The sequence below is a fragment of the Onychostruthus taczanowskii genome, unplaced genomic scaffold, assembly GCF_017590055.1.
Source record: "Onychostruthus taczanowskii isolate IOZ18803 unplaced genomic scaffold, ASM1759005v1 scaffold32, whole genome shotgun sequence".
Taxonomy (NCBI): domain Eukaryota; kingdom Metazoa; phylum Chordata; class Aves; order Passeriformes; family Passeridae; genus Onychostruthus; species Onychostruthus taczanowskii.
Genome location: NW_024500572.1, coordinates 2,179,748 through 2,206,427, shown reverse-complemented (window position 1 = coordinate 2,206,427; position 26,680 = coordinate 2,179,748). Strand labels below are relative to the sequence as shown.

Below are 26,680 nucleotides of genomic sequence, written 5' to 3'. Positions count from 1 at the left end.
ACAGTTCCTTTAGGCAAATACACAAAGATCTGAAAATTCTTTCTGGAATGAGTGTGAAAAATGTAATATAATGCAACAGACTGCATTACTGGCAAGGTACCTGCAACATTAAATAAGAAAAGAGCAGTTTAATTATTCTGCTATAGAAATCTTGTAGGAATTCCAGTCACTGAGTTTGATGTTATCTTGTACACTCAGAAGGTTCCAGAGTGAAGACAGAGCCTGCCCTAAACATTTAATTGCAGAATATTCATACTACAGAGAATTGTTGACCCAAACAGGATTAAAAGCTGGAAAGCAGATTATGTTTAACAGCATTGAATTCTGTCTGGGCAGTCTCATGAAAACACCTTTTCTTTCTCATGTTTGCAGAACTTTAATGAGTCCATATCAGCCATCTCTGACAAGATCACTCAGTGTACTTTGGAACTTTATAAAAGGATTGTTACTGACCTGCCGCCTACTCCTTCCAAATTCCACTACATTTTTAACCTGCGAGATCTTTCCAGGGTCTATAATGGACTTGTTCTTACAGATGCAGAAAGGTAAGAGTAGAAAAATTGTCATTAGTGGTTCCACACCTATTTTTTTTTGGTGAATCTGAATGAAATTGAGGTAATTTGGTACAGGAAATCAGTCACATTTGGCCACTTTTCATTAAACCACAATGAGAAATAGAACATCCTAAATTTGTGACCTTAATCTCTATGCCAAACACAATGAGAAATAGAACATCCTAAATTGTGACCTTAATCTCTATGCCAAACACTGAAGCATTAGTCTTTCTTAAATAAGATACCAGAGGTAAAAATGCAAAAGAACTAAATCATAAAGAGTGAAAGGGTCAATCCAGAATTTGGTCCTTGTTATTAACCATATGGCCTTAGGAATCGTGTCAGCTCATTTGGTGCAGACTGATATTTTGATGTTATTTCAGGTTTCACACAGTGACCCAGATGGTGAGAGTTTGGAGAAATGAGTGCCTGAGGGTTTTCCATGACAGGCTGATTAATGAAGCAGACAAAGAATTGGTGAGTAATTTCTTTCAGTTTTTTAGTAGTCACTGACTATTATTAAGGCAATTAATTTGCAACAGCAACACTACCAAGCATTGGACTCAGGTCTTGCTGTCTGACTGCAGATTGGTGTTAGCAATATGTTGCTCATTAATTTAAAACATGGCCCATGGAAGACTTTTTCCTAAAACAATGTGGGCAGACTAAGAAAGCAGATCTGCTGAAGGAATGGAAAGTATCACTTGGTTTGCCTGTCCAGGAAAATTGATTGGCAGAAGTACAGCTGACAGAGTGTGAAAGAAGCATAGGAGAAAACTCAGGAAATCACTTCAAGTCAGTATTTTCCTTCAGGAAGGGTTGTAGCAGAATGTGGCTGTACAATCAAGTAGTAAAAAGGATAAAAGCCAAATTCTTACACAGTGAATTTAGTTTTGGCTGTTATGTAAATTGGAAAGTGCTTCAAATTATATCTTTAAACACAAAAGAGAACAATGCAAATTTTAAACCTTAAGATTTAGGAGAGAAATTGATATAAAGTCTACTCATCTCTAAGCAACCTGCTTTGCTTTGGAAGCTGCTTAGATGACAAGATGTAGACCAAGAGGCTTCAGATTTTTCTAGTTAAAACTTTCTCCTCTAACGTACAAAGATACATCTCCAGCTCAATTTTCACAATGCAGAATATTAATGCAGACTTTGAAACTTTGTGAGAGATCTTTCTGGTGAGACATCTATGAATGCTGAAAAGGGAAGTTCATAAATATACTGTTTACACCAATATATGAGAAGGTATTTTATTGAACAGGCTTCTTCCTTTTTGTTTTGATGTTCCACAGTTAACTGGCTTGAACCATTCTTGAACTGCCTATTAGATCATTTTATATCATACATAGGACACACAAGGGGGTGTAATCTTTGGATCTTCTAGTGACATAAGTATCACCTTGAAATAAATCAGTGTTTGGGCAAGAATCTGCATTATCACCTTTTTAAGTATTACTGGATTCACAATCAAATGCTTTGTTGTGTTGCCTGACTCATTTCATGTCCATGAAGGTACAAGGCCATATAAAAACCCTGGTTGAAGAGCATTTCGCTGATCACTTGGAGCACGTCATGAGGGATCCGATTCTTTTTGGAGATTTCAGAACAGCACTGAATGAGGCAGAACCTCGTATTTATGAAGATATCCAAGATTATGAATTAGCAAAAGCTCTCTTTAAGGTAGAGTGCATCAGCTGGGAACTGTGACTGAGGAACGGGCGGGAGCCTGCCTCAAGCTGCAGGAAATCTGTTCTCTTCTGTGTGCACACAGAACTTTATGTGCTTCAATGCCCATTTGGGATTTGCAGTGATGAAAACTGAGGATCAGCTACAGAGTCAGCAGTGTTTTCCAATAGTTCATTTTCCCTGAGGAATGGGAAAGGAATAATGCTGCTGAACGGGCTATTTTCTTAATGTTTTATTGGTCTCCTAGTAACATTCTGTTCATCTTTCTCTGAAGGAAATTTTGGATGACTACAACGAGTACCATATTAAAATGAATCTGGTTCTTTTTGATGATGCTCTGGAGCATTTAATCCGCATCCATCGCATCATCCGGATGGACCGCGGGCACGCCCTGCTCATCGGAGTGGGAGGCTCAGGAAAGCAGTCCCTGACCAAACTGGCTGCTCACACAGCTGGATGTGAGGTCAGTGACCCTGTGTCTTGACTGTGGAAAAAGACAAGGAAAGTAAAACTGTGGTTGGGATTAAACTGGGGGTGGGAGTGAGTCAGTCAATCAAGACAACAAGATCAGGCTGGCAGCTCTTCCCTGTGGAGGGAAACCCCAGGTGAGGAGATTGCCATGAAGTCCAAGATGGTGACTGTGTGTGATCTGCCAGTGCCTGAATCTGGGTTTTGGCACTGGGGAAGGAAAACAAGGATGGGTTTGGTGACGAACAACTAATTGTCCCTAACTACTGCTGTTGATGCTTAAATGTGTTACAGCAGCACTCCAGTGCTGCTTGAGGAGCCTTGTTGTGATTGATACTATTTCAGAGAGGAAATGTTCCCCTCAGAGGCACTTTACTTAAAAAGGCTTGGAAGGAAAGAACAAAAAAGGAGGATGAACACAAAACAATTTTGATAATGCAAGCCTGCAGGGTTGTACAAATGCACGATTTTATTGATACTTAAACATTTACTGATGACTGGGGCCAAACCAACCCCTTGATTCAGTCTAAGTGAAATTCAGAGTTACCATCATGTCTTGGTTCCATCTGTGTCTTCTCAGTGTATGTTTTCATCCTTAGGTATTTGAGATCATCTTGAGTCGAGGATACGGAGAAAATAATTTCCGAGAAGATTTGAAAAGTTTGTACGAGAAGCTGGGTATTTATGACAAGTCAGTGGTCTTCTTGTTTACAGATGGCCATGTGGCAGAAGAGAGTTTCCTGGAACTCATCAACAACATGTTGACTTCAGGTGCCACTGGCAGCCTCTCTGCTTGTGACTCATAATCTCAGCTGTACCCTTGATGCAGCTAATACTGGTTCACCCTGTGTCCTCTGCTGCTTTAGTTAGTTACACTTTTCAGTACTACCTGAAATGATCTCGGCCTTAATAACGGCTTTCTGGAATCTTCTTACAGTCATTTTTGTCTCTGGAGAGGTTATTGGGTTCATTCATGCTGGTGATGATGCTGCAGGAGTCCCTGATTTCTTCCAAGACTGAGGGAAACTTCAGCTGCATTTGGCCACAAACCCACCTGTTATCCAATTGGCTTTTAAACAGCATTCACCTGAACTGCAGCAACTGTTCATTTGTATATTCATGTATATGTCCTGAAATGTAGTTTGGTATCTTCTAGCAAATGAAGCAGCTGGAAATGAGTAGCAGCTGGCACTGTGTGACCACCCTCTCTATAGAAGTTCCTCCACAGTCTGATATGAGAACAGATGAGTTAATTGTACCCCTTTTCTTGTTCTAGTTTTCCTTGTCCCTGGTCTGTCATTAGGTTACTTATGCAGGATTTGCCACCAGATTGAGAGAACAGAAATGTAAGCTGATGGTTCACAGATACTAATGAAGATTTTCTTTGCAAAGTCCTGTGACATTTTGTATATGTTGCTGAAGCCCAAAGAAAAATTAATTAATTGTTCCTCTAAATCCCAAGTATGACCTATTTTCCATGAGGACTATGGGGAGGAGGAGAAGCATAGAGAGATGAATTGGTTCCTTCAAAACTACTCAGAATCATTTTTGCAGAACTAGGATTAAAATTGGTTTCTCATCTGCCCTATCCCCAGCCATATGGTTTCCTCTTACTGGTGGTTCTCACTAGCATTCTTCTGTCCTTATGCTACAGGAATGGTGCCAGCCCTTTATGCAGATGATGAAAAAGACTCCATACTAACTCAGATTGGAGAAGAAGCTGCTAAAGCTGGCATGGGCCCAGCTAAAGAGAGTATCTGGCAGTATTTTGTAAGCAAATGTGCAAGCAACCTTCACATTGTCCTGGGAATGTCCCCAGTTGGGGAGGACCTGAGAACGTGGTGCAGGAATTTCCCAGGTATCAGTTTTACACACTGCTTAGTCCCTTCCCTGTGAAACACAGATTTACAGGCAAGAGAAAAACCTCCAGTGAGCACTTAGTCTGGCAGCTAAAACTAAGCAGAGTAGGTTTCATGATTAAGGGTTTGCATTGCATGTTTTTTTTCCAGTTAATTACCACATATCAGTGACCAATATTGATTAGCATTTATCACATCGGTTCATTTTCCAGCTGAAGAGCTAGAAATCAATTGGTCATCCTCACTGAACTGGAAATACACAGCCTTTGTCTGCAGCCTCTTTTCTGTAGTTTACAGCAGAAAGTGTGGTGTTAGGTCATGAAACTAGGATGGTGGGAAGAGAAATCTTTTGTGTCCAAAGCTTGGCAGATCCTGCAGGTGGCTGAAAGGAGTCCTGGGAAACAGGAGAGACTCATGAAAGATGGGTCCAGGTGGGAATGCTAAACCAGGCCCTACAAAACCTTATTGCAGCTCTTGACTGTGTTCTGTAGAGCCTAAGGAATGGTCCTGTGGGGTTAGCAGGACACAGGGGCAAAGCTCATTATTTACTGCCAAAATCAAAGTATGGACTTTGTGGTAAATTCTGTTACTAAGAAAGAGTCAAGACTAATTTGCAAATTCTTGGTGTAAATAAAGTTAATTAGAGGATTGCCTATCTGATTAGGGGTTAATTTTACAAAGGAATTTTTCAGGTAACACTGTGCTTTATTTTAAGGTCTTGTCAACAACACTGGTATTGACTGGTTCTTGCCCTGGCCTGCCCAGGCCTTGTGTGCAGTTGCTCAGTCCTTTCTGGGTATGTAACATGTCAGTATTTCAACCCATTAGTCCTTGGCATAGCCTAAGAAATATATTCTTTACTTTGCAATTATTGTACATTTCACAGTTGCATTTCCCATTGTGTTGTTACTTTGAGTCTAAGTGGGTAATGCAAAAACTCGGTCAAAAATGTCACTGGATGGTAGTTTCTTAATCAAATAGATTTTTAAAATTGATAAAATTCAAGTTCCAAAGTCTGCAGACAATGTGGGCTGACTACCAGGAGGTCCCCTTTGGCCTTGCTTTTTGCCCCAGAAAACAGACTTGTTTTGTGCCTGGTTTAGATGTACATAAGAGAGATGGCAATTGGTGTATTCTGAAAAAAGGCACAAATATTTGAAACTTTTTATTTCTTCTGCCCAATTTTAGCAAAAAACCCACGCATCCCACCAGAGAGCTTCCAGTCAGTGATTGACCACATAGTCATGGTGCATGAATCTGTAGGGGATTTCAGCAAGAAATTTCTGGAGAAACTGAGACGTAGAAATCATGTCACACCAAAAAATTATCTTGATTTTCTCAATACCTATGCAAAGCTGCTGGATGAGAAAAATGAGTTCATTTTAGGTAAGGCTATGTAGATGTTTGCTCCTTTTTAATAAGTGATTTAAATATTTTTAAAACAAAAGTTCTGGTGAGAATCCCACATATTACCCAGAATATGCAAAAGCTGTGTTAGTACTATCTCAAATGCTGTGCTGGCACACAGCTGTGGGGCTGTGTTTTGACATTGACCCAAAATCCTGGCCACACATGAATGTTCAGACTCTGTCAAACAATGGGCTCTCCTCAAATCCTTTTGTGAATGAACATGAGCCAGAATCTCCAAACCAGACACTCCTCTGCTTGGGGAAGAGTCATGCTGAAATCTAATACCAGCATGGCTTCACTCAGGGTTTGACTTTCTTCCTCAAGCAGCAGTTCTTATTCATACCTCAGGGGCACTGAAATATGTGCAGAGGATAAAACACAAACAGTGTAATGTGGCAAATATGTTGTGGCACGGGGCCCCTGTGTCAGCTCAAGTGACTTTAACAGCATTTTGGCTGGCAGGCTCAGGAAAGGAAAATCTCTCAGTGCACCTCTAAGGATATTTTCTCTTTGTGAGGTTGTCTGTTGTTGTGTGCTGGAACACAACCAATGAATCACTGACATTTCTCCCTTTTTTTTTCCTACCTAGCACAATGTAAACGGCTGGATGGGGGCTTGGTTAAACTGAAGGAAGCTGCTGTGCAGCTGGCTGAGCTGAACGTGAAACTTGCTGAGCAGAAGATTATACTAACAGAAAAAACAGCTGCTTGTGAGGCTTTGTTAAGAGACATTAAATTAAACACAGAAATAGGTGGGTAGTTTACAATTAGTGAAGTGTCCCACAGGCTAAGCAGGGCTCACATCATCTGTGTTAGGCTGGGTTGGGAGGCCCTTGAAGAGCTCCAGCTGCTTCTCGAGGTATCCCTCTTGTTCTGTGTGCTGCTCCCATGCCATGCCAGAAGAGCAGGTCCCCTGCTTTGCCCAGATTGCCATCTTTGCTCCACATTTGGCCCACAGTACTTTACACAACGTTTGCCTGCCCTTGTTCTTCCCTTTCCAAGGTGTAGGGCATAATGTGGGAAAGGCAGTAGCAAGAAAGGCAACTTCTGATTCAGGCATTCAGTATTAGAGGGAAACATGGAGGAAAAGAGATTGTGCATGCTGTTGTGTGGAACACTAACTGTTCCTCACCTGGTGATGTAGCTGTAACCAGAGGCAAGCTGGAAACAAGGTTCTGATTTATGGTAATTTCTGATCAGCAAAGAGTAAATCTCTATTAGTGTATTACTATATGTTCTGTGTACAAACTTGAATGATTCATTTATGGCCCTGCCTTTGCAATTACTAGCTGAGGAGAAGAAAAAAATGGGTGAAGAGAAAGCTATAGAGATACAGGAGCAGAATGAGATCATTGCTGTGGAGAAGGCAGAGGCTGAGGCAGCACTGGATCAAATCAAGCCTATCATGGAAGCTGCCAAACGGGAGGTTGAAAAGCTTGACAAGGCTGAAGTTACTGAACTCAGGTGACTCATTTGTATGTACAGCAGCATAAACTCTTGGAAATACACTGAGAGACTCTTGTTTGCTGGGTCTGAGCCTTAGCCTCATCTTTCTTGCCTGCCTGTGAAAGTCAGGACATCAGATGCCTGGGTGCAGAGGTCACAACAGGATGCCCTGATTCCTAGCCCATGCCTTTGCCTTAAGACAGTTCTTCCAGGCCTTTGTTTGCTGTTTACTCCATCATTCTCTGGCCTGTGTTTGGTACACCAGAACCTACTGCTGTTTTTTTCCTGAACAGTGGCTGTCCAAACCTGTTCATTCCTCCTCTCTTTTTTTCCTGTGTAAGTAGGAACACATAACAGTTATTTTTCAGGGATACCTTAATAGCAAATGTATTTCCCTGCCTAATTTACTCCTCCCCGTGTTTTGATAATACATCTTTTTTTAAGGATTGATATAAAGGCACATCCAGTCTTTGGCTCTCCTTGAAATAGTTGTCCTCAAAATAGCAATGGCTCTCCCTTCCCTGCCACACTTGAGTTTCCTTTCTCTCACAGATCTCTGGATTTTTCTCCAGCTGCTTCACTGCCCTAGGAAAGAATATCAAGGCTCAGTGTTTTAAGCTTTCCACTGTTGAAATAATTTAGTATTTCATGGATCAAATTGTCTGAATACAGGAATTGGTTCTGAGCTTTTGAGTAGTTAATAATTTATTTTCTGATTTGGGTTATTTATTTCACTGTTGTGGCTTGTCTTATGTTCAAGCTCCTGTATTGCAATGCCTCTCTTACCAGGCAGTGCCCATGTCTGGCATCATGTGCTTTGTCTCCTTTTTTCTCTTCCACTGTCTCTTTCACCTGTTTTCCAGGTCCTTTGCAACACCCCCGAAGCAGGTGCAGGTTGTTCTGGACTGTATTCTTATAATGAGAGGTTACAAAGAACAAAACTGGAAGAATGCCAAAGCAATGATGGCTGACACAAATTTCCTGCGACTTCTGTTGACGACAGATTTTAGGGAAATTCCATGGAGCAATGTGAAAGCCATGAGAGGTGAATTCCTGTTCTGGGTATTGCAGTGAATATAGGATCTTGTTAATGGGAACAGCCAACAGAGTCTCTTTAATATTCTGACAAATATTTCCCATTGTCTGTCACAGCACTGGTTGGTGTTGCTGATAGGAAAAACTATTCTTTTAGGGTTTTTGCACAGTTGTTCAACTCACTTGCAATATTTTTGTGTTTGCCAATTTAGCTCTCTTAAAGAATCTTAACACTACCTGGGCTGAAATGGAAGTTATCAGCAGAGCAGGACTGGGAATGTTAAAGTTTGCTGAAGCAGTGGTGACCTACTGTGATGTAGTTAAAACAGTCAAGCCAAAGGAAGAAAAGGTAAAATATGTTGGAATCAAATTCAGAGAAGTTCAAAACATAATCCTGATGGAAAAGATAATACTTGGCCATTTCATAGACTGCCCACTTTTCCTATTGAAGTGCTTAAAAATGGTTTTTAGAACAGCTACTGTAGTAGCAGTGGGGCAGGTTGTCAGTCATAAATCACTGTATTTGTTGTGTCAGGATGCTGGGCTGTGGGTTGCCATCCATTCCAGTGCTTGTGGGATGAGGGAGGAACATGTTCAGTTGGAATTTTGTAATCTAACGTGCTTAGAAAAACACAGTTAGAGCTGTTTATTAAAAACAAGCTTTAAAACCCATGGCATTTGGACAGAACAGAGGTCAGTAGTACACTAAATCCATGTTCCTTAAACACAGACCTTTTGATTAGCTTTTTCTAGGATGACTGGAAATTCAGCTGTATTGCCAAAGGAAATCTAATGTCCAACAGATGACACTGTGAAATTTTATCAAGAAAAGGTTATTTTATACAACTGACTAAAGAGCAAGTATATTCACTAGATGAAGTGTCTGACTATTTTTGGAGCCTTAATATTGTTGTTATTAAGCAGACAAACCTCCCCTTTTTGGGCATGAGAGTCCTGCTGACCTCCAGTGCTTTCGTACTCCTTGTGGGTGCAGAACTGGGAGATTTTTCTGCTTTAGAATTGCAATCATGATGCATGTTTGGGATGGGGAGAGGAGAGTGACAGTGTCAGTTATTTTGGCTTGCACTGTTTATTACCAGAACAATTTGAAAAATATAATACAACCAAAAGAAATGTGAGAACTTACTACTTATCTCTAAAATCCTTCTGTCCTCTGAAAATCTTATGTTTCCTTCAAAAATGCACTCTAGGTGGCCAGGCTGGAGCGGAACTATGAATTAAGTAAGCGGGAACTGGAAAGGATACAGGCAGAGCTGGCTGCCATTCAGGAGGAGCTTAAAGCTTTGGGGGAAAAATTAGACCAGACATTAAAAGAAAATAAAAAGTTACAAGAAGAAGCAGAGATAATGCAGAGAAGATTAGAGGCTGCTGATAAGCTCATCGCTGGCTTGAAATCTGAGAATGAGAGGTAAGTCTAGATCCAAAGAGGATCATTTTTGACATCAGAGGTTCATGTGTCAGGGATAAAATCTGTCAGGTGGAGACATTTTTGAAAATGTTGCTTTCTATGGTGTTTATTTCTGAGAAGAGCTATTATCTGTTCTGAGCTAATATCCATTAGCTCTTGGAAAATGACTGAGATTAATGGATGAAAGTTCAGATCAACTCAGTGTCTGTGACCCTCATAATAGCAAGAGAAAACTGATTCTAAATTTGGGGGTCTGTCTCAACCTGTATCTAAAGTAGCAGGAAATCCTGCACATAAACCTCATCTTCCTGGTACAGAATCTCCCATATAATTATTTCAGGTGGACAGAGGAATTCAAGGAATTAGAAATACGGAAGGTGAAGTTACTTGGAGATTGTTTACTTGCTGCTGCCTTTCTGTGCTATGTGGGAGCCTTCAGCTGGGAGTTCCGTCATGAAATGCTCTATCAAGTGTGGCAGGAAGATATTTTCTCACGAGAAATTCCTGTCAGCCAACCATTTAAGCTGGAAAGCCTCCTGACCGATGAGGTGGAGGTTAGCAGGTACGTCCAGTCAGGAGACCCAGGGACTGCTGGATGTGACTTTATAAAGTGGGAGTCTGGAGCTCAATCTGTGGCACAGAATTGGCATTGTGGGTGGAGGTGCACAGCCACACCAGAGAGAGAATCTTACTTTCATGTCCTGATTAACAGGGGCCATTTGTTGGAAGAATCTGTTGTACTTAACACTCCAGGGACATTCACTGAACTTAAACACATGTAATACCATTTCTAGGAAGTTTTTCAGGAATTCTCTATAAAATATGTATCCATAACCCAGCAGGTGTCTTTTCATTGACTTCAGTGGGTTTGGTATTAAGCTCAGGGAACCCATGTGTCAACTACCACAGGATTGCTCACCTAGGGCACCAGTCAGTACTTTGAGTAGTGCAGTTACAGGAGTCAGTCTGAGCTGTGACACTGTCCCCATAACCACATGCACTGTGTGTGTCTGATTGTGTGCTCAGTGAGTTGCATCATTTTGCTGACAAATGAAATGTGCTGCTCTCCCACTGAGTTTTCATCCCAGGCTGGTGTTTGGTCCATTCTGTTCCCAGGTGGGTTTCTGAAGGATTGCCCCCAGATGAGCTGTCTGTCCAGAATGGCATCCTGACAACGTATTCCAGCCGCTTCCCACTCTGTATTGACCCACAGCAGCAGGCATTACATTGGATTAAGAAGAAGGAAGAAAAAAATAACCTGAAGGTAAAGATGGAAGATTGCTTTGCCTCATTACTGATCGTTTTCAAAGCTGCATAAATATCTGTCACCTTGAATGGGGAACCAGTTATATAGCACAGAATTATTGAATGGTTTGGATTGGGAAGGACATTCTAGTTCCACTCCTGGCCATGGGCAGGGACACCTTCCACTATCCCAGGGTGCTCCAAGCTCTATCCAACCTGGCTTTGAATACTGCCAGGGACTGGGCAGCCACAGCTTCTCTGGAAACCTGTTCCAGGGCCTCACCACCCTCACAGGGAAGGATTCCTTCCTAATATGTAATTTAACCTTGACCTCCTTCAGTCTGAAGCTATTCCCCCTTGTCTTGTTGCTAAATGTTCTTGTCCAAAGTCCCTTTCCCTCTCTCTTGGAGCCCCATTAGGTTTTGGAAGGTGCTAAAAGTCTCCTTGGAGCCTTCTCTGTTCCAGGATGAACAACCCCAGCTCTCTCAGCCTGTCTGCACATGCAGAAAGAGTCTAACACACTTAGAGGCACAGCTAGAACTTTAAAGGGTAATTTCTAAATGGAAATTGTTCTCAGCTAATCAGAAAAAAGCACCTTTACTGTTTTGTGCAAATGCACTTCATATCATCTGTGAGAGGAAAGACAAAAAGCAGCAAAGAACAATCATTAATGTTGGCAGCTACTGCAAAATAATAATGTTCAGCAAATTGAATATCAGTTCTCCTTTCATGTTTTCCCATTGTTCTCTTGCAGATGGCTTCCTTTAATGACCCAGATTTCCTGAAACAACTAGAACAGGCCATAAAGTATGGAACCCCTTTCCTGGTGCACAGTGTTGATGAATACATCGACCCTGTGATAGACAATGTCTTAGAGAAGAATGTCAAAGTTGCACAGGGGCGAGCATTCATTGTGCTGGGGGACAAAGAGGTTGACTATGACAGTAATTTTAAAATGTACCTGAACACCAAATTAGCAAACCCAAAGTATTCTCCCTCTGTGTTTGGCAGAGCTATTGTTATCAATTATACAGGTAAGCTTAAGTGTGTATATAATAACAAAGTAGGGATTATGCTGTTGTGTAAACTTAGGGCCTGGGTCATTGTCTTGATGAAACTAAGAAATTCATACTCTCCCTTACATTCAGCATCTGATTTAATAGAAAGTCCTTCTCACTTCTCTCTTCTAATCTGCAACTGAGGTAAAAATCTCTTCCTGTACTGGTCAGGTCAGGATGCTTTGGTGGAATCAAGATACACAGTCATTAACCAGATCACTCTGTTGCATTGCTGTAGTCTTGTAAGAGCCCTGAGGTTAAATAAGTTGCATAAAAACTGTCCTGTGCTAACAAAAGTCTGTGCTCTGTCCATGTATTGTACCTGTAGTTACACTCAAGGGCCTGGAGGATCAGCTGCTCAGTGTCATTACGGGTTTTGAAAGGAGGGAATTGGAGGAACAGAGAGAACGTCTCATCAAAGAGACAAGTGAAAATAAAAACCTGCTGAAAAATCTGGAAGACACTCTCCTTCATGGACTGTCAACTTCCACAGGCAACATGTTGGACAATGTGGAATTGGTGGAAACCTTGGAGAACACAAAATTCAAAGCTACTGAGGTATCAGCTCTGGGCTTTTTGGAAGGGTATCTCTGGACAGAACGTAGTCGTTCCTTTTTCATTGGGCTTCAGTTTTACTCCTGAAGCTTGCAAATAATTTGAAAGGAAATGGAGAGTTTTCTCATGAATGTGTTGCATCTTTCAGTATTGGGCACCATTTTATTGGTCAGAGAACCAAATCCTATCTTCAGGGAAATCCTTAACAGGACCAAAGTAATGTTTGTTTACAGTTCTAAGACAAAACAATCCATCCTTGGAGATTTCAGGCCACAGCTGGGCAAAGCCACACTGGACTTGATCTAGTGGTGGTTATAACCAAGCTTTGGGCAGAAGTTGAACTAAAGATCCCCAGAGGGCCCTTGCCACACTATTTCCATGATTTTTTGTAAATCTTTGCCGTTACTTTTCGTAAATATACAGGGTGGGATTAATTTTATCTAACTTAAATTTTTATAATTCATACAGTTTCTTTTGAGTTACCTGCCCAGATTCCCTCTACGGTCACACAGAGAGGCAGGCACTGAGCAGCTCTGATTACTGTGCTACAATAGATCCACTCTGGATCAGCACAGCAATTTCAGGTGTATAAAACCCCTGTCTGCCCAGGTGATTGAGAAACTGAAGCTGGCTGAGACGACCGCAGCGGATATCGACCTTCTCCGAGATGGCTACAGACCAGCTGCCAAGAGGGGAGCCATTCTCTTCTCTGTGCTGGCTGAATTGGCATTTGTCAACATCATGTACCAGTTCTCACTGGTTTCCTTCTTAGAGGTTTTTGGATTCTCTCTTCGGAAATCCATGCCCAGTCCTATTCTTCCTAAGAGGTTAAAAAACATCATGGATACACTGACTTTGAGCACCTACAACTATGGCTGCACAGGTTAGTGCAGTTTAACCAGGGGCTGAGGTGCAAATAAAGGTGAAGCCCTGACTTCAGTTGGTTCATGTTAAAGAGGAGGTTACCTAGCAGGGAATTCAGTGATGTTCAGGTCTCCTGGTTCACACTTTCCTCCCTGCTACTTCTCTTAGAAGAACATTGCACATTACCCATGTAGCTCTTGCAAAAATGCTTTTCTTAACACAGTTACAATAGAGCTGCTCACAGGGGCTGTATTGACTCTTAAAGCCTGATTCAAAGCCCCAGCTTTGATCCCCCTGATCACAGAATCATAGCATTGTTCAGGCTGGAGAAGACCTTTAGGAATATCAATTCCAGCTGTCAACCAAATGATCTTTGTGGGGTGACCAGATCATAGAATCACAGAATGGTTTGGCTTGAAAAGGACCTTTGGAATAATTTGGTTCCAATTCCCTGCCATGGGTTGGGATGCCACTCACTAGATCAGGTTGCTGAGGGCCCCTCAGCAATGGCCTTGAGCACTTGCAGGGGTGGAACATCTCATCAGTCCCACAACAGATGAAGGATGTGGATTGAAAGATTGCTCCAGTTCCACAAGCTTTTGCAGCTGATTTTTGAAAATGTCCTTTTAACGTAGCCTTGTTCGAGAAGCACAAGTTACTGTTCTCCTTTGATATGACTGTCAAGATAGAACAAGCTGAAGGCCGAGTTCCACAAGAAGAATTTGATTTCTTTTTGAAAGGTAAAGTGGATATTTATATGTAAGTATGTAACTCTACATAGCAATAGATAAAAGATCTTTTGAAGAGAGATTTTTGACTAGAGGTGATTTACTGTGAGCCAGCACCTCAAGAAGGGGAGCTCTCCCACTGAGAAGAGCTGCACTTGTTGGGTTACACAAACTGGGGATCCTGCTATTTCTATTTCACACTAGCTAATTGTTTGGATGTTACATGAGGAAAGTAATCTGTAGTTATTTTCTGACTATGTTGTAGTTATTTTCTGACTGTGTATACATAATTTTAGAAATGCTTGCAAGGATAAAACTCTGGCTTTTGGAAGCACTTTAAAATGCCATTTTCCTTCAGCAGACCAGTCCAATCTTACAGTGCTTCCAGGAACAAATTTCCACTTGGTTCCTGTGTGCAGGGGGACTGTATGTGTGGTCATGCCCTGGAGGGTTTCTGACATGGACACTGACTCTGGATTCTGAACGTGCCTAGGCAATATTTCCCTGGAGAAGAGTGCCCGAAAGAAACCGTTTGCTTGGCTGCCAGATCAAGGCTGGGAAGACCTGATTCGCCTGTCTGAGCTGTTTCCTGAGAAATTTGAATATCTTCCAGATGATGTGGAAGACAATCCAGACGTATGGAAAAATGTACGTGCTTTTTTGGAATGCTGCTTTCTCTCCTAGTTTTTCTTCTGGTATTAAATGGTCAAGTGTGATGCAATGTGTCAGCACTCCACAGGGGAGATGTCACTGTGGGCTTCTTCCCTCAAGGCCTTTCTTTGCTTCTTGACCTCAGTTGGTGATTGGCTTATTTGCAGAAGAATTAATAATTATATTATTTAAAAAACAGAACAAAATATCTTCCCTGTTATACTGTAGAATTTTTATTTGTCTGTCAAATGTCTTAGAGGAGTTATTTACCCTGTTGAAATACCCCTGAAATTTTCTGTTCATTTCAGCAGTCAAAATTTCAGTGGTGTTTTTGTGCTGCTAAATTGTGCTTTGATCTTCTTGTGGCAGTGAATTCTATAGGTTATTGACAAACACAGACTTCCTTTGTTCCTCCTTTAGCTTCATTCTATGTCTTGTTGCTTTATAAGAAGTCTTCCTGGAAGCAATCTGTTAGTACCTTTTTGCTTTTCTTACGAGAATTAGTTGACATCAAGTGAAAGTACAAATGTGTTTCTGGACTTGAATACTACATACCAAAAAAGTTGGATTTTTTACATTCACCTGAACTTTTAATATTTATTTTCAGCTGATTGACTTTCTTTGTTTTTGTTGTGTCTCTTGGCCCCCCATTCATCAAATTGATTTTCTCTTTTCTAGTAATTTCTCTGACAGAGCCACTGGGTTCATTTGTGTGCTGTCTTTCCTTGCCAGTGGTATGACACAGATGCTCTGGAGCAGATCCCATTGCCAATGCACTATGAGGGCAACGTCACAGACTTCCAGAAGCTTCTCCTGCTGCGGTGTTTCCGCGTGGACCGGATGTACCGGGCGGTGATGGACTATGTGACAGTGACCATGGGCGAGACGTGAGTCACCCTCCTCTCAGATCCCCAGCACAGCACTGACACAGAGCTCTGATCAGCTTTGTCAGTGTTGTGTAGTTTGCCTGGAGAGCAGAGCAGGGGCTGTGTGATGAGCAGAATGATTTCCATGTGCAGTCCGTGGTGAGCTGTGCCCTTGGTGTGCAAGGCTCTGTTCCCACGTGGCAGCTGCTCTGTGCAATCAGCCAAATCTTTGGGCTTCTCCCTCTGCCAGGTACGTGCAGCCCCCCGTGATCAGCTTCGATGACATCCTGCAGCAGAGCAGCCCTTTCTCACCTGTGGTTTTTATCCTAAGTCCTGGCTCTGATCCTGTCAATGACCTCATGAAACTGGCTGAGAGAACAGATTTTAAAGCAGATAGACTCAAATTCCTGGCCATGGGACAAGGCCAAGAAGAGGTAACTTGGATGGGATGTCCTGTGTGAATTACAAGTGTGTGAATTGCAAGAGTGTGAGTTACAAGCCATGCTCCTAATGCTCTGGGACTGATCAAGTTTCCTTTCCATAGGTCTGTTCCATTTGAAAAGGAGTTACATTATGATTCTGACACAGATTTGTCAGTTTGGGAATAACATTTTACTGAACAAGGGGCCATTTGGCTGACTGGCTGCTGTTCTGGTTTGGGTGAGGGTAGATTCAGAATCAGATTTTTGGCTGTTAAAAAGTAGAAATGAGAAGATGTTGCTGTGTATGGACATGAGGTCGTTGGAAGTTGCAATGTTTGCTACCAGAAAGTTCTGCTGCTTCTCCTGCCTTTCCTGTGACTTTCCTTTTTGTTATGGACACTAAGGCAGGATGTCCAGGGATTAACAGCTATTGAATTTGCCATGATTTGAGTCAGTGGAAGAACTCCTATCAGACTCATTTAGACCACCACTTTCCGAGCAGGAAAACCCACTGCACAATTTGCCATGATTTGAGTCAGTGGAAGAACTCCTATCAGACTCATTTAGACCACTGCATGAGCCCATCAGAGGCAGTTTGTTCTCAGGGTAAAGGGAGACTTACAGATGCTTCTCCCTCTGTCCTCAGATCGCTTTGCAGTTGCTGGAGGAATCAGTGGTTCATGGACATTGGCTCATGTTGCAGAACTGTCACCTTTTGGTGAAGTGGCTCATCCATCTGGAAAAGGCTGTGGAGAAAATTACAGATCCTCATGAAGACTTTCGCCTCTGGCTGACGACTGACCCAACTGAAGGCTTCCCAATTGGAATCCTGCAGAAGGCCTTGAAGGTGGGGACACCCCAGCCAGGAGGGCATGTCCTGGCACTGGGGCTCAGCAGAGCAGCCTGGCTCTGGGAGGAGCCTGACCCGAATGCAGCACACTGGCCCAGGCTTGTGAACTCACTTTTTGTCTTTGTTTAAGCCAAATCCTTTTTTCATCATCCTGTTTTCCTGGCTTGTTTCCTTTGGGTGAAAAACTGTTGAGCAGTTATTTCAAAGCAGAGGTTTGTGAGTAAACCTGGAGATGTGACAAATGGTCTTTAGATTGAAATGCTGCCACAAGTGAGGAGTACCTGGAGACAGACATAGCCCTGTCAGCCCTGATGCTGCAGTGCAGAACCAGGGCAGTGCCAGGCTGGCAGTGCCAGTGGAGCAGATGTTGGAAGTGGATAATGGTTTCCAGCTGCTCCTTTGGGCTGCAGTGTTTATCACTAAAGGCTGAGCTGATTATTTTGAAGGCACAGGCCATGATTCTGCCCTGATGTTCTTTTCTGTGGCTGCTTTACTGCTGCTGTGGTGCCCTATCTGTAAACATTGTTATTTTATTTCACAGATTGAAAGCAGTGGCTCAGTGGCAGCTCTGGGCTGTCCTCCCACTCCTCCTGCAGTGGGAAGGGAGCCCACGTGGGTCTTTAAGGCTGCAGATCTGCACTTTGTGTGTCTTGCCAGGAGCAGTGAGAAGTGAGGTTTTAGAGCCCTTTGAAAAGGCTGCCAGGAAGCAGCTCTGGCACTTTGATCAGCAGTAAAGCCACGTTGTTAAAGCATCTTATTGTGAGGATATAGGGCACATTAAAATGTGTAAAGTACTGGTATTTCAGTAAATTAGATCTTCAAGTATGAGAAATATTAATGTCTTGCCAATAATATGACTAATTCCAAAATAATATAGAGTTCTCCTTGCATAGGTGTGTTTACCTTGATAAACTTAAAAGGTCTGTTTCATGTCTTAAGAAAAAATCCATATTTGATAGACATTTGGGAAACAACTTAAAATGTCAAGCTTGCCTTGTATAGCTTACTTAATGTGATATATTTACAACTTATTTTCCTCAAGTTATCCAGTATTTGATGGCTTCCCTAATTATTTTGATAGGTTGTTACAGAACCACCTAATGGTCTGAAACTGAATATGAGAGCCACCTACTTCAAAATTCCCCCAGAAGCCTTAGAGCAGTGCCCACATCCTGCCTTTAAATCCTTGGTCTATGTCTTGGCATTTTTCCATGCTGTGGTTCAGGAGAGAAGGAAGTTTGGGAAGGTTGGCTGGAATGTGCCGTACGATTTTAACGAATCTGATTTCCAGGTAAGAAAACAATTGCAATGGCTTTTATATTCTTGAGTAGCTCAGATTGCTTTTGAAAACACAGAATTGATCCAGCTTTAACCTTTCTCACAATTAGATTATTTTTTTCTGCTTCTGAGGAGTCATGTAGACTCACGATCTTCTGTAATATCAATTTAGGATGCTAAAAATTAGATTCCCAATCCTTCATGGTTTTATTACTTCTATCATGGGTTTCTTTTCTTAAGAGGATTTATACTCTTCAATTATTTCAGAAAGAAGTAATTGTTAGTTTTCAAACAAGAACTACATTAAATAAAACCTATGAATATGTATATCTGATTTATGAATGTTCTTATCTATCTCACATGTTCCAACAAATTCATTAGGTGTGCATGGAAATCCTTAACACATACTTGACAAAAGCTTTTGAACAAAAGGATGATCAAATCCCTTGGAACAGTCTCAAATATCTTATTGGGGAGGTGAGTATCACAGTGCCACCGCAATTCAGATAAATTGTTTCCTTTCTGCATGGGCTACATCAGGTTAAACTGGGAGTGTTTCCTGGGCAGGTCGATGATCAAATCCCTTGGAACAGTCTCAAATATCTTATTGGGGAGGTGAGTGCCACAGTGCCACAGCAATTCAGATAAATTAAGTTTCCTTTCTGCATGGGCTACATCAAGTTAAGCTGGGAGTGTTTCCTGGGCAGGTTTGAAACTCCAGTGTAGCCCTGAGCAAGGGCCTTAATCTGAGTCTCAGGGAATTAGGGCTGCTGTGTGCACCTGCACAACAGGGAGTGATGGTGCTTAATTAATTCTGAGAGAGCCCTTGGGGCTGTGTGGGAGAGCACAGGGCTGTGGCACGTGGGGGATCACTGGGGCTGTACAAATGTGTGCTCTCAGAGCTGGCACACCGCACTGGCAGCTGCTGCAACATGAAGTCCTGCAGGAAAATGTTACTTTGCAGCACTGGATCCCAGCTGAGCATGAGCTGGTACCTCAGGAAGGCACCACTGCACACGAATCATCCAGATGGGTGATGAGGAGTGCCCAGAGCAGCTCTTTCTAGACCAAGGCCAAATATTCCTTCCTGTCCCCCTGAGAGGGGACTGGAGATGTCCTTGGGATCCATAAGGGAGAGTGTTACACCACAGCCACTGCAAAAGCAAAGAGCATTTCTGACCTTTCAGTGATTTTTTTCAACTGTATTTTCTGTTCCAAAAGCCAGTGCTGTAACACTGGTGTCACTGATTCCCAGGTCATGTATGGAGGGCGTGCCATCGACAGCTTTGACCGGCGCATCCTGACCGTCTACATGGATGAGTACCTCGGGGATTTCCTGTTTGACACATTCCAAGTGTTCCATTTTTATAAAAGCGACACAGTCGATTATAAAATTCCACCAGGGAAGGGAAAAGATGATTTTGTTGGTAAGAAATGCCTCTCCTGCCACATTAAAAAAAAGGCTGCTTCCAGTGTACACTGTCTCCATACATTGCTGCTGAGTGTGAGAAGTTGAACAGAACCCCAGGCACTGCAGGTGTATGGATTGCAGTGTTGTAATCCACTGCTTTACACGAGCAGTGCTTTGGAATGTGAGCTTGTCATTGAGCTCCTTGGGTGTTAAAAAAAATTGAAAAAATGACCCAAACCACAAAACATCAGTAAAGGAGCATGTTAATTTTGTTAATGATATATATAATATTTCTGTGGGGGAGTCTCTGTGTTTAGAAGTGTTTATTCTGTACACTATTCCAACATCAGGTTTAGCAATTGATTTTTTTATTCAAGCAGAGCAATAGCAAAATATGTTCTGGTTACCAGAGTGTGTGTGGTTGTATTCCAGAGGCCATCGAAGCTCTGCCACTTTCCAACACCCCCGAGGTCCTGGGCCTTCACGCCAACGCCGAGATCGGGTATTACACACACGCAGTGCGGGACATGTGGGTTCACCTGCTCGAGCTGCAGCCCCAGACTGGTGCGTGCCCTGTCTGAACTGGCTTTGTGAACAGGAAACCTGCAGTGGCGAGTGCTGAGCCCTGGGGACAGGGACAGCAGCCCCTGTGTGTGGGAGGGATCTGGGGCTGTGTCCAAAGCTGCTGCAGGGAGCAGCTCAACCTGCCCAGAGGCACAGCTGGGGCCGTGCAACTGGCTTTGTGAACAGGAAACCTGCAGTGGCGAGTGCTGAGCCCTGGGGACAGGGACAGCAGCCCCTCTGTGTGGGAGGGATCTGGGGCTGTGGGCAAAGATCAGAGCAGAAGAGTTGGGAGACTGATGCCAAAAGGTGACTCAGCTCTCAACCTTCTCTCAGAAGATTTAGTACAGATTTAGTCTCACCAGAATTTTTTGGTTTCAGGTGAAACTGGTGCAGGAATTAGTCGAGATGAATACATTGCAAATGTTGCCAAGGATATAGAAAACAAATTACCTCAAGTATTTGATCTTGACCAGATACGTAAAGGATATGGAGTAAACATTGCCCCTACGACTGTGGTGCTGCTGCAGGAGCTGGAACGTTTCAATAAGCTCATCGTTCGGATGGGAAAGTCCTTGGCTGAGCTGCAACGTGTGAGTAAAATCCCAGCAACTCCATGGCACCAGCTGGGCTCTGCCTGCCCTCAGAACTCTCACCATTGTTCCAGGCCTTGGCTGGGGAAGTTGGAATGAGCAGTGAACTGGATGATGTGGCTCAGGCCCTCTTCAATGGGCAGATTCCTGGGATCTGGCGGCGGCTGGCCCCTGACACCCTCAAAACACTTGGAAATTGGATTATTTTCTTCAGAGCTCGATATGACCAGTACACCAGCTGGGTAAGCAAGTGCCCCCAGACAGCCTTTTGTTTTGTTAACCTGCACAGTGTGCTGTGCAGGCTGGGGCACAAGCCAGTGAATGTTTCAGGTAAGTTCTTGAACTAGTACCAGCATTGCATAACTGTGGCTGCAAGGCAGGCTCAGCCCAGCTCCTCTCCAGGGGCAGTGCAGGGTCAGTACCAGCTGCTGCCCATCACTGCCTCTGCTTGCAGATCAGCGAGGGTGAGCCTGAGGTGATGTGGCTGTCGGGCCTGCACATTCCTGAGTCCTACCTGACTGCTCTTGTTCAAGCCACCTGCAGGAAAAACAGGTGGCCCCTGGATCACTCCACCCTCTACACAGAGGTAACCAAGTACAGGAAAGCAGAAGACATCACTGAAGGGGCTGCTCAGGGTAGGTGTTTTCACAATTAAGTAGTTAATTGGTGAGAGAAAGAAATTGCTTGGCACACTGAATTACTTTGGTTAAACCTTGGCAGGCATTTGCCCTGGGTTTGCATTTCACAGTCCTCATGATTTCCAGCTGGGAAGTAGCTGGGTTCTGGTCCCTGCAGAGCCCCTGTGTGCAGGAAGCATGCTCTTCCCACCCACAGGCAGGGACTTGAACTTACCCCTGTCCCTTGCTTGCTCCCTATACATACATACATACATACATACATAATATGTGTGTGTGTATGAATGTGTAAAGTATATATATATATATAATATGTGTGTATATATATGTATGTATATAAAGACAGACCAATTTCTTTATGCTTAGAACATTACCAATTCCAGCAGGCTTGTAAAGATCTATTTCCATTTTCCAAAACCATGTATTGAAATGTACTTAAGCAAAAAGTGCCTACAAATATGTATCATTTATTGTGTAAATATCTCTTTATGAGCTCTCTATGCCTAGCACTGCTCTAAATACTAAATATAACAAGCTGGGTACAGGGAGCAGCTAAGCAAGGCTCTGAGTACCAGTTCTGATTGGGAACAGAGAAGAAAAGAAGTCTCATTTTTAAAACATCTAAATCTGTACTTGATATTTGTACCAGAACAACTGTCCTGACCCTTCACCTGCTCTCAGTGACCCAGTGATCAGGCCCAGGGGAGTTACAAAGCTCTCTGTGACTTGGGCAATTGGAGGGCAGCAAATTACATTTATTCCTGCTACTGTTTATCATGTGTAGTGCAACTGAGACAATTTAATTTGATTTCCTAATACAGCTGGAGGATAAAAACAAAGCTCTCAGAAAACTGCACCCTGTGCAGCTGCAGTCTGAAATGCAGCGTGTTTGTGATGATGCCTGTAGTGCCCAGAACAGGGACTGCAGGAACACTTACCTTCAAAGATCTCCTAGATCTTTTCTAGGAGCTCACTTTACCCAAATGTTGTATTTTCTGCCTTCACAGGTATTTAATTTGATTTCCTAATACAGCTGGAGGATAAAAACAAAGCTCTCAGAAAACTGCACCCTGTGCAGCTGCAGTCTGAAATGCAGTGTGTTTGTGATGATGCCTGTAGTGCCCAGAACAGGGACTGCAGGAACACTTACCTTCAAAGATCTCCTACATCTTTTCTAGCTCACTTTACCCAAATGTTGCATTTTCTGCCTTCACAGGCTGCTATGTTTCTGGTTTGTTCCTGGAAGGAGCAGACTGGGACATCGAGCAGGGCTGTCTCATCCAGAGCAAGCCCCGTGTCCCGGTGGTGGAGCTGCCCATCCTGAAGATCATCCCCATAGAAGCACACAGACTCAGGCTGCAGGTGAGGCTCCTGAATTACCTTCTCCTCCTGCTGTCACAGCTCCCCAGCTGGCAGGCCCTGCCCTCTCTGCCCAGAAGCTGCATTTTATCATTACCACTCCCCTATGAAGCAACTGGTTTAACACTTCTCCTTACACTACCCATCACTACAGTTTTTTTCTTCTCAGGGGGTTGAGGCATTTGTTGCCTCTTTTCCCTTCAGGCACTCTTACACTCCCCCTACTCTTTCAATTATTTCCCATCCCCAGTAAATGACATAAAGGACATTTCCATTTTCTGGGTAGTGGCTATTTAAGACCTCTAACAAACAAAGTGAATTTCTTTACCAGTCCTCTCTCCTCGAGGGCCTTGTTGTTTGCAGTTCATGCAGCAGCTCAGGCCCTGCTCAGTGTCTGTGCTGCCTCCTCCTGCAGAACACGCTCCGGACCCCGGTGTACACGACCTCCATGCGCCGCAACGCCATGGGCTTCGGCCTGGTCTTTGAAGCTGACCTCTACACTACCAGGCACATTTCCCACTGGGTCCTCCAAGGCGTGTGTCTCACCCTCAATGCTGAATGACAGTCAAAAATAGGCACCGTGTTCTTCCCCCAGAATGAAACCCTGAAGCCAGGCAGAGATCCAGCACCATGGGTGGGGTTGTGTTCACTTAGGCACACCTGACTTTAGTTAGTATTAGCTTGGTTGTATTATATTCCCAATAAATGTGTTTAAGAGTAGACTGGTTTTTGTAGTTTGTGTTTCCTTTTGGAACGGCTCCAAGGCAGTCTGTGGCTGCAAAGAGAGAGTCCCGCACACACAAAGACTAAGGTTTGCCTGGGTGGTTGTAAGAAATGTCTTTAATTGCCCAAAGCATCACTTCTGCACTGCCTGGAAGCGGTGCCTCCCACCAGCCTCCAACAAGTGGCAGGGTAGGTCACTCATACAACACATGACCATAAAAATATGGTGCCAACAACCGAAGTAACCAAACCAGCTGCTGGTTAACGCAACACACGTAAAAACAGTAAACCTCAGAGTAACAACCTTGCTTTAACCAACTCCTTTCTGATCCCTCCCCACCACTTATGAAACAAATTCCAACCACAGAGCCAGCGAGGCGCGAGGCTGAGGCGGGTCTGGGCCTTTGGGACAGCGAGTGACAGGGTGCAGAGGGCAGAGCCTCGCCCGGGATCAGCCCTGCTGGAAGGGTCATGCTGCGGGAATGGAGCGGGACCACAGGCGGGAGAACAGCTCTGCCAGTGGTCCAAGGCTCTGCAGGGACACACACCAACACAGCTGCAGGAAAAGCTTACAAGGGGCAAACTACAGCTGGCGAGGGGAGGGGACAGGGCAGGCAGGGATCCTTCATCAGCTGTCACAGAGAATACACGTTCCAAAATTTTAAAGGCACATCATAAGCTTAGCAGCATTTGGGAGCCAGTGTTTCTTGCTGGTCCTACTCAGAGGCTGCAGACAAGAGTGAAGCAGAGGTGAACAGAATGTAAGAAAAATGGACAAACTAATGCTCCTATCCCAAAACTATATACTCTCCCAGCTCCTAGTATGCCTTTCTTTCCTAGAAAAAAACCAAAAAAAAGAATCAAGTAGTCTAACAGCTGTTGGGTCTACCTGCTACTTACTAGAAAGGAGTAGGGGAATCTGGTCAAGTGCAAGGCAAGTCCATCCCAATCCACAAGGACAGAAATCAAGGATGCCAGGTTCTCCTGTATGGATCAGTTACATCACTTACAACTAAATACTCACATTTTAGAGGGGCAGCTCAGGTTTCTAGGCTGGCAGCAGCCAGCACTGTCTGATGATGCCCAGGACAACACTAAGGTTTTTAGGAAACAAAAATAATCCCTTTACAAAAAAAAGTGCAGGTTAGAGCATAAAGAACCATTTCCATATTGGATAGCCAGTTACATTTCCTCCCTGAAAAGGAGCTCTGAGCCAGTGTGGAAGGTGCTACAAGTGCAGTGTACTGACTAGCGTAAAATGTGTCATGAAGCTATTTGATTAAAAAAACCCAAAACGATCCCCACAAACAACCCAGTGTTCATACTCTTCTTATCAGGGTTGTTAACCCTTTAAATGGTGCTTCCCCCACCCATATTTTACTTAAAGCCACAAACCAAAGTATTTAGGATTAATCAAGTAGTGCTTGCTGGGGCTCTGGGGACGTCCTTAGGTCATTAAAGTGAACATACACGTGCCCAGCTTTCAGTGCTGCTGCGAGAGTGGCTGTGGCAGAGCTCAGTGGTGGCTCTGGAGTGCTCACACACACAGTGGAGACAAGAGAGATAAGAGAACCCCTGCCAGGCCAAACGTTACCAGCCAGTAGTGTGGCTGCAGTATGAGGGAGGGGTGTTCTCTCTAAGAGCGCTCACTAACACAGCCCATGCCTCTGGCCACGTGCACTTACACTAAATGGAGCAGCACTTGGAAGCAAGCGGTCAGGTCCCTCTGATTTGGCCACAGCATGGAGTGGTTATATACCTTGCCATATGAACACAGTCCTAGGAGGTTTCGTTAGAGCAAAATGTATTAATGATGTACCCGGGAGGAGTTTGGCATGCATGGGGCATCAAAAGAAACTTCACCGCAGGTGCTATTTACCCTACAGGCTCACAGTGCATAACCAGCACAGAACAGCGCTTCCGTGGTGCTCTCAGACAGTTCTGTCTGTCCCCGAGTGCTTTCTGACCACTTTGCCTCCATGGACCTGATCCACCGCCAGGGTCTCCACCTCCTGCGGGGGCTGCGCGGGCGCGGCGTGGTGGATGCGGTGAGCCACCCCGATGTGCGCCTTGTGCGGCTTCTCGCGGGCGGGGCTGTGCGACTCGCCGGGCGCGCGATCCGAAGGGATCGGTGGAATGACCAACGGCCTCTCCTTGATCAGATGCACCTCTGCCGTTTCCCTGGCCAGCAGAAAGGGCGTGGGATCGGGCATGGCATCCACGGGCTCTCGCAGCACCAGCTTCCGGCTCTCCGACCCTATTCTGTAGGCCTCTTCGAACTCGGGGTTCAGCGGTGTGGACAGGCTCTTCTTCATCCTGCGCCGCGGCGTCTCCGGCAGTTTGTCCTTGGGAGGGGACGGTTTGTAGCTGGACAGCACGGGGCTGCCAGAGGGGGTCCCCTCTGAAGTCCCGCTGGCACTCATCAGCTTCTTCTTGGCCGCGTGCAGCTGAGAGGTCAGGTACGCAATCGTGCTCGCTCTCTGCTCCAGTTCGCTGGACAACATATTGAGCTTATGGCTTTTCATTTTTAGCTCTTCCAAATACTTCTTTTCTCTTTCTTTAATAGTGTTTTCCAGCACCATTATCATCGCGTTCTTTTGTTCAAGTTCTTTCAACAATTCAGTGTTTTCAGCTTCTTTGATTTTCAGTTGAGCTTCGAGATCTTTGCACTTACTTTTGAGTTCATCACTTCTTGAACCACCACTTTCTAGAAGGACAGGAGAAGCAGAAGTGTTTCAAATTAACAACAGCCATTATTTAAAACAGTATTTAAAATAGGGCTCCTCTTGCCATCCCTGAGAGGAATCCAAAAGATGAACTTCAGTCATCCCACACCATGCCTGATCCAGGGGGTTACCCTCAGGGAATTATCTTATTCCTGCTCTTTACCTGTTGTTAACAAAATATATATAAAATAACTAGTGTATACAAACACAAGCAGACACACATATATATGTATATATATAAATATATATAAGTTTTGTGGTTA

The 26,680-nt window shown here is 43.8% G+C and overlaps 2 protein-coding genes across 2 annotated transcripts in view; one reads left to right on the top strand and one right to left on the bottom strand.

Annotated features, from left to right (window-relative positions):
* The window catches only part of DNAH10 (dynein axonemal heavy chain 10), a 50,691-nt gene extending 27,161 nt beyond the window's left edge, over window positions 1–23,530 (top strand). Inside the window, exons 43-74 of the mRNA XM_041410400.1 lie at window positions 373–545; window positions 938–1,031; window positions 2,073–2,240; window positions 2,521–2,709; window positions 3,314–3,485; window positions 4,369–4,572; window positions 5,289–5,369; window positions 5,762–5,959; window positions 6,573–6,734; window positions 7,272–7,446; window positions 8,292–8,473; window positions 8,676–8,812; window positions 9,675–9,892; window positions 10,233–10,454; window positions 11,009–11,156; window positions 11,892–12,171; window positions 12,524–12,753; window positions 13,360–13,633; window positions 14,250–14,354; window positions 14,836–14,990; window positions 15,726–15,880; window positions 16,110–16,293; window positions 16,928–17,128; window positions 18,213–18,422; window positions 18,791–18,886; window positions 19,665–19,836; window positions 20,253–20,384; window positions 20,763–20,974; window positions 21,049–21,216; window positions 21,429–21,609; window positions 22,826–22,971; window positions 23,384–23,530. Of these exons, the coding sequence (XP_041266334.1) occupies window positions 373–545; window positions 938–1,031; window positions 2,073–2,240; window positions 2,521–2,709; window positions 3,314–3,485; window positions 4,369–4,572; window positions 5,289–5,369; window positions 5,762–5,959; window positions 6,573–6,734; window positions 7,272–7,446; window positions 8,292–8,473; window positions 8,676–8,812; window positions 9,675–9,892; window positions 10,233–10,454; window positions 11,009–11,156; window positions 11,892–12,171; window positions 12,524–12,753; window positions 13,360–13,633; window positions 14,250–14,354; window positions 14,836–14,990; window positions 15,726–15,880; window positions 16,110–16,293; window positions 16,928–17,128; window positions 18,213–18,422; window positions 18,791–18,886; window positions 19,665–19,836; window positions 20,253–20,384; window positions 20,763–20,974; window positions 21,049–21,216; window positions 21,429–21,609; window positions 22,826–22,971; window positions 23,384–23,530 (5,571 nt within the window). The remainder of the gene's footprint in view (window positions 1–372; window positions 546–937; window positions 1,032–2,072; window positions 2,241–2,520; window positions 2,710–3,313; window positions 3,486–4,368; window positions 4,573–5,288; window positions 5,370–5,761; window positions 5,960–6,572; window positions 6,735–7,271; window positions 7,447–8,291; window positions 8,474–8,675; window positions 8,813–9,674; window positions 9,893–10,232; window positions 10,455–11,008; window positions 11,157–11,891; window positions 12,172–12,523; window positions 12,754–13,359; window positions 13,634–14,249; window positions 14,355–14,835; window positions 14,991–15,725; window positions 15,881–16,109; window positions 16,294–16,927; window positions 17,129–18,212; window positions 18,423–18,790; window positions 18,887–19,664; window positions 19,837–20,252; window positions 20,385–20,762; window positions 20,975–21,048; window positions 21,217–21,428; window positions 21,610–22,825; window positions 22,972–23,383) is intronic.
* A 1,060-nt stretch (window positions 23,531–24,590) lies between these two features.
* Window positions 24,591–26,680, bottom strand: part of CCDC92 (coiled-coil domain containing 92) — a 49,970-nt gene continuing 47,880 nt past the window's right edge. Inside the window, exon 4 of the mRNA XM_041410265.1 lies at window positions 24,591–26,398. Within this exon, the coding sequence (XP_041266199.1) occupies window positions 25,623–26,398 (776 nt within the window). The 3' untranslated portion in view covers window positions 24,591–25,622. The remainder of the gene's footprint in view (window positions 26,399–26,680) is intronic.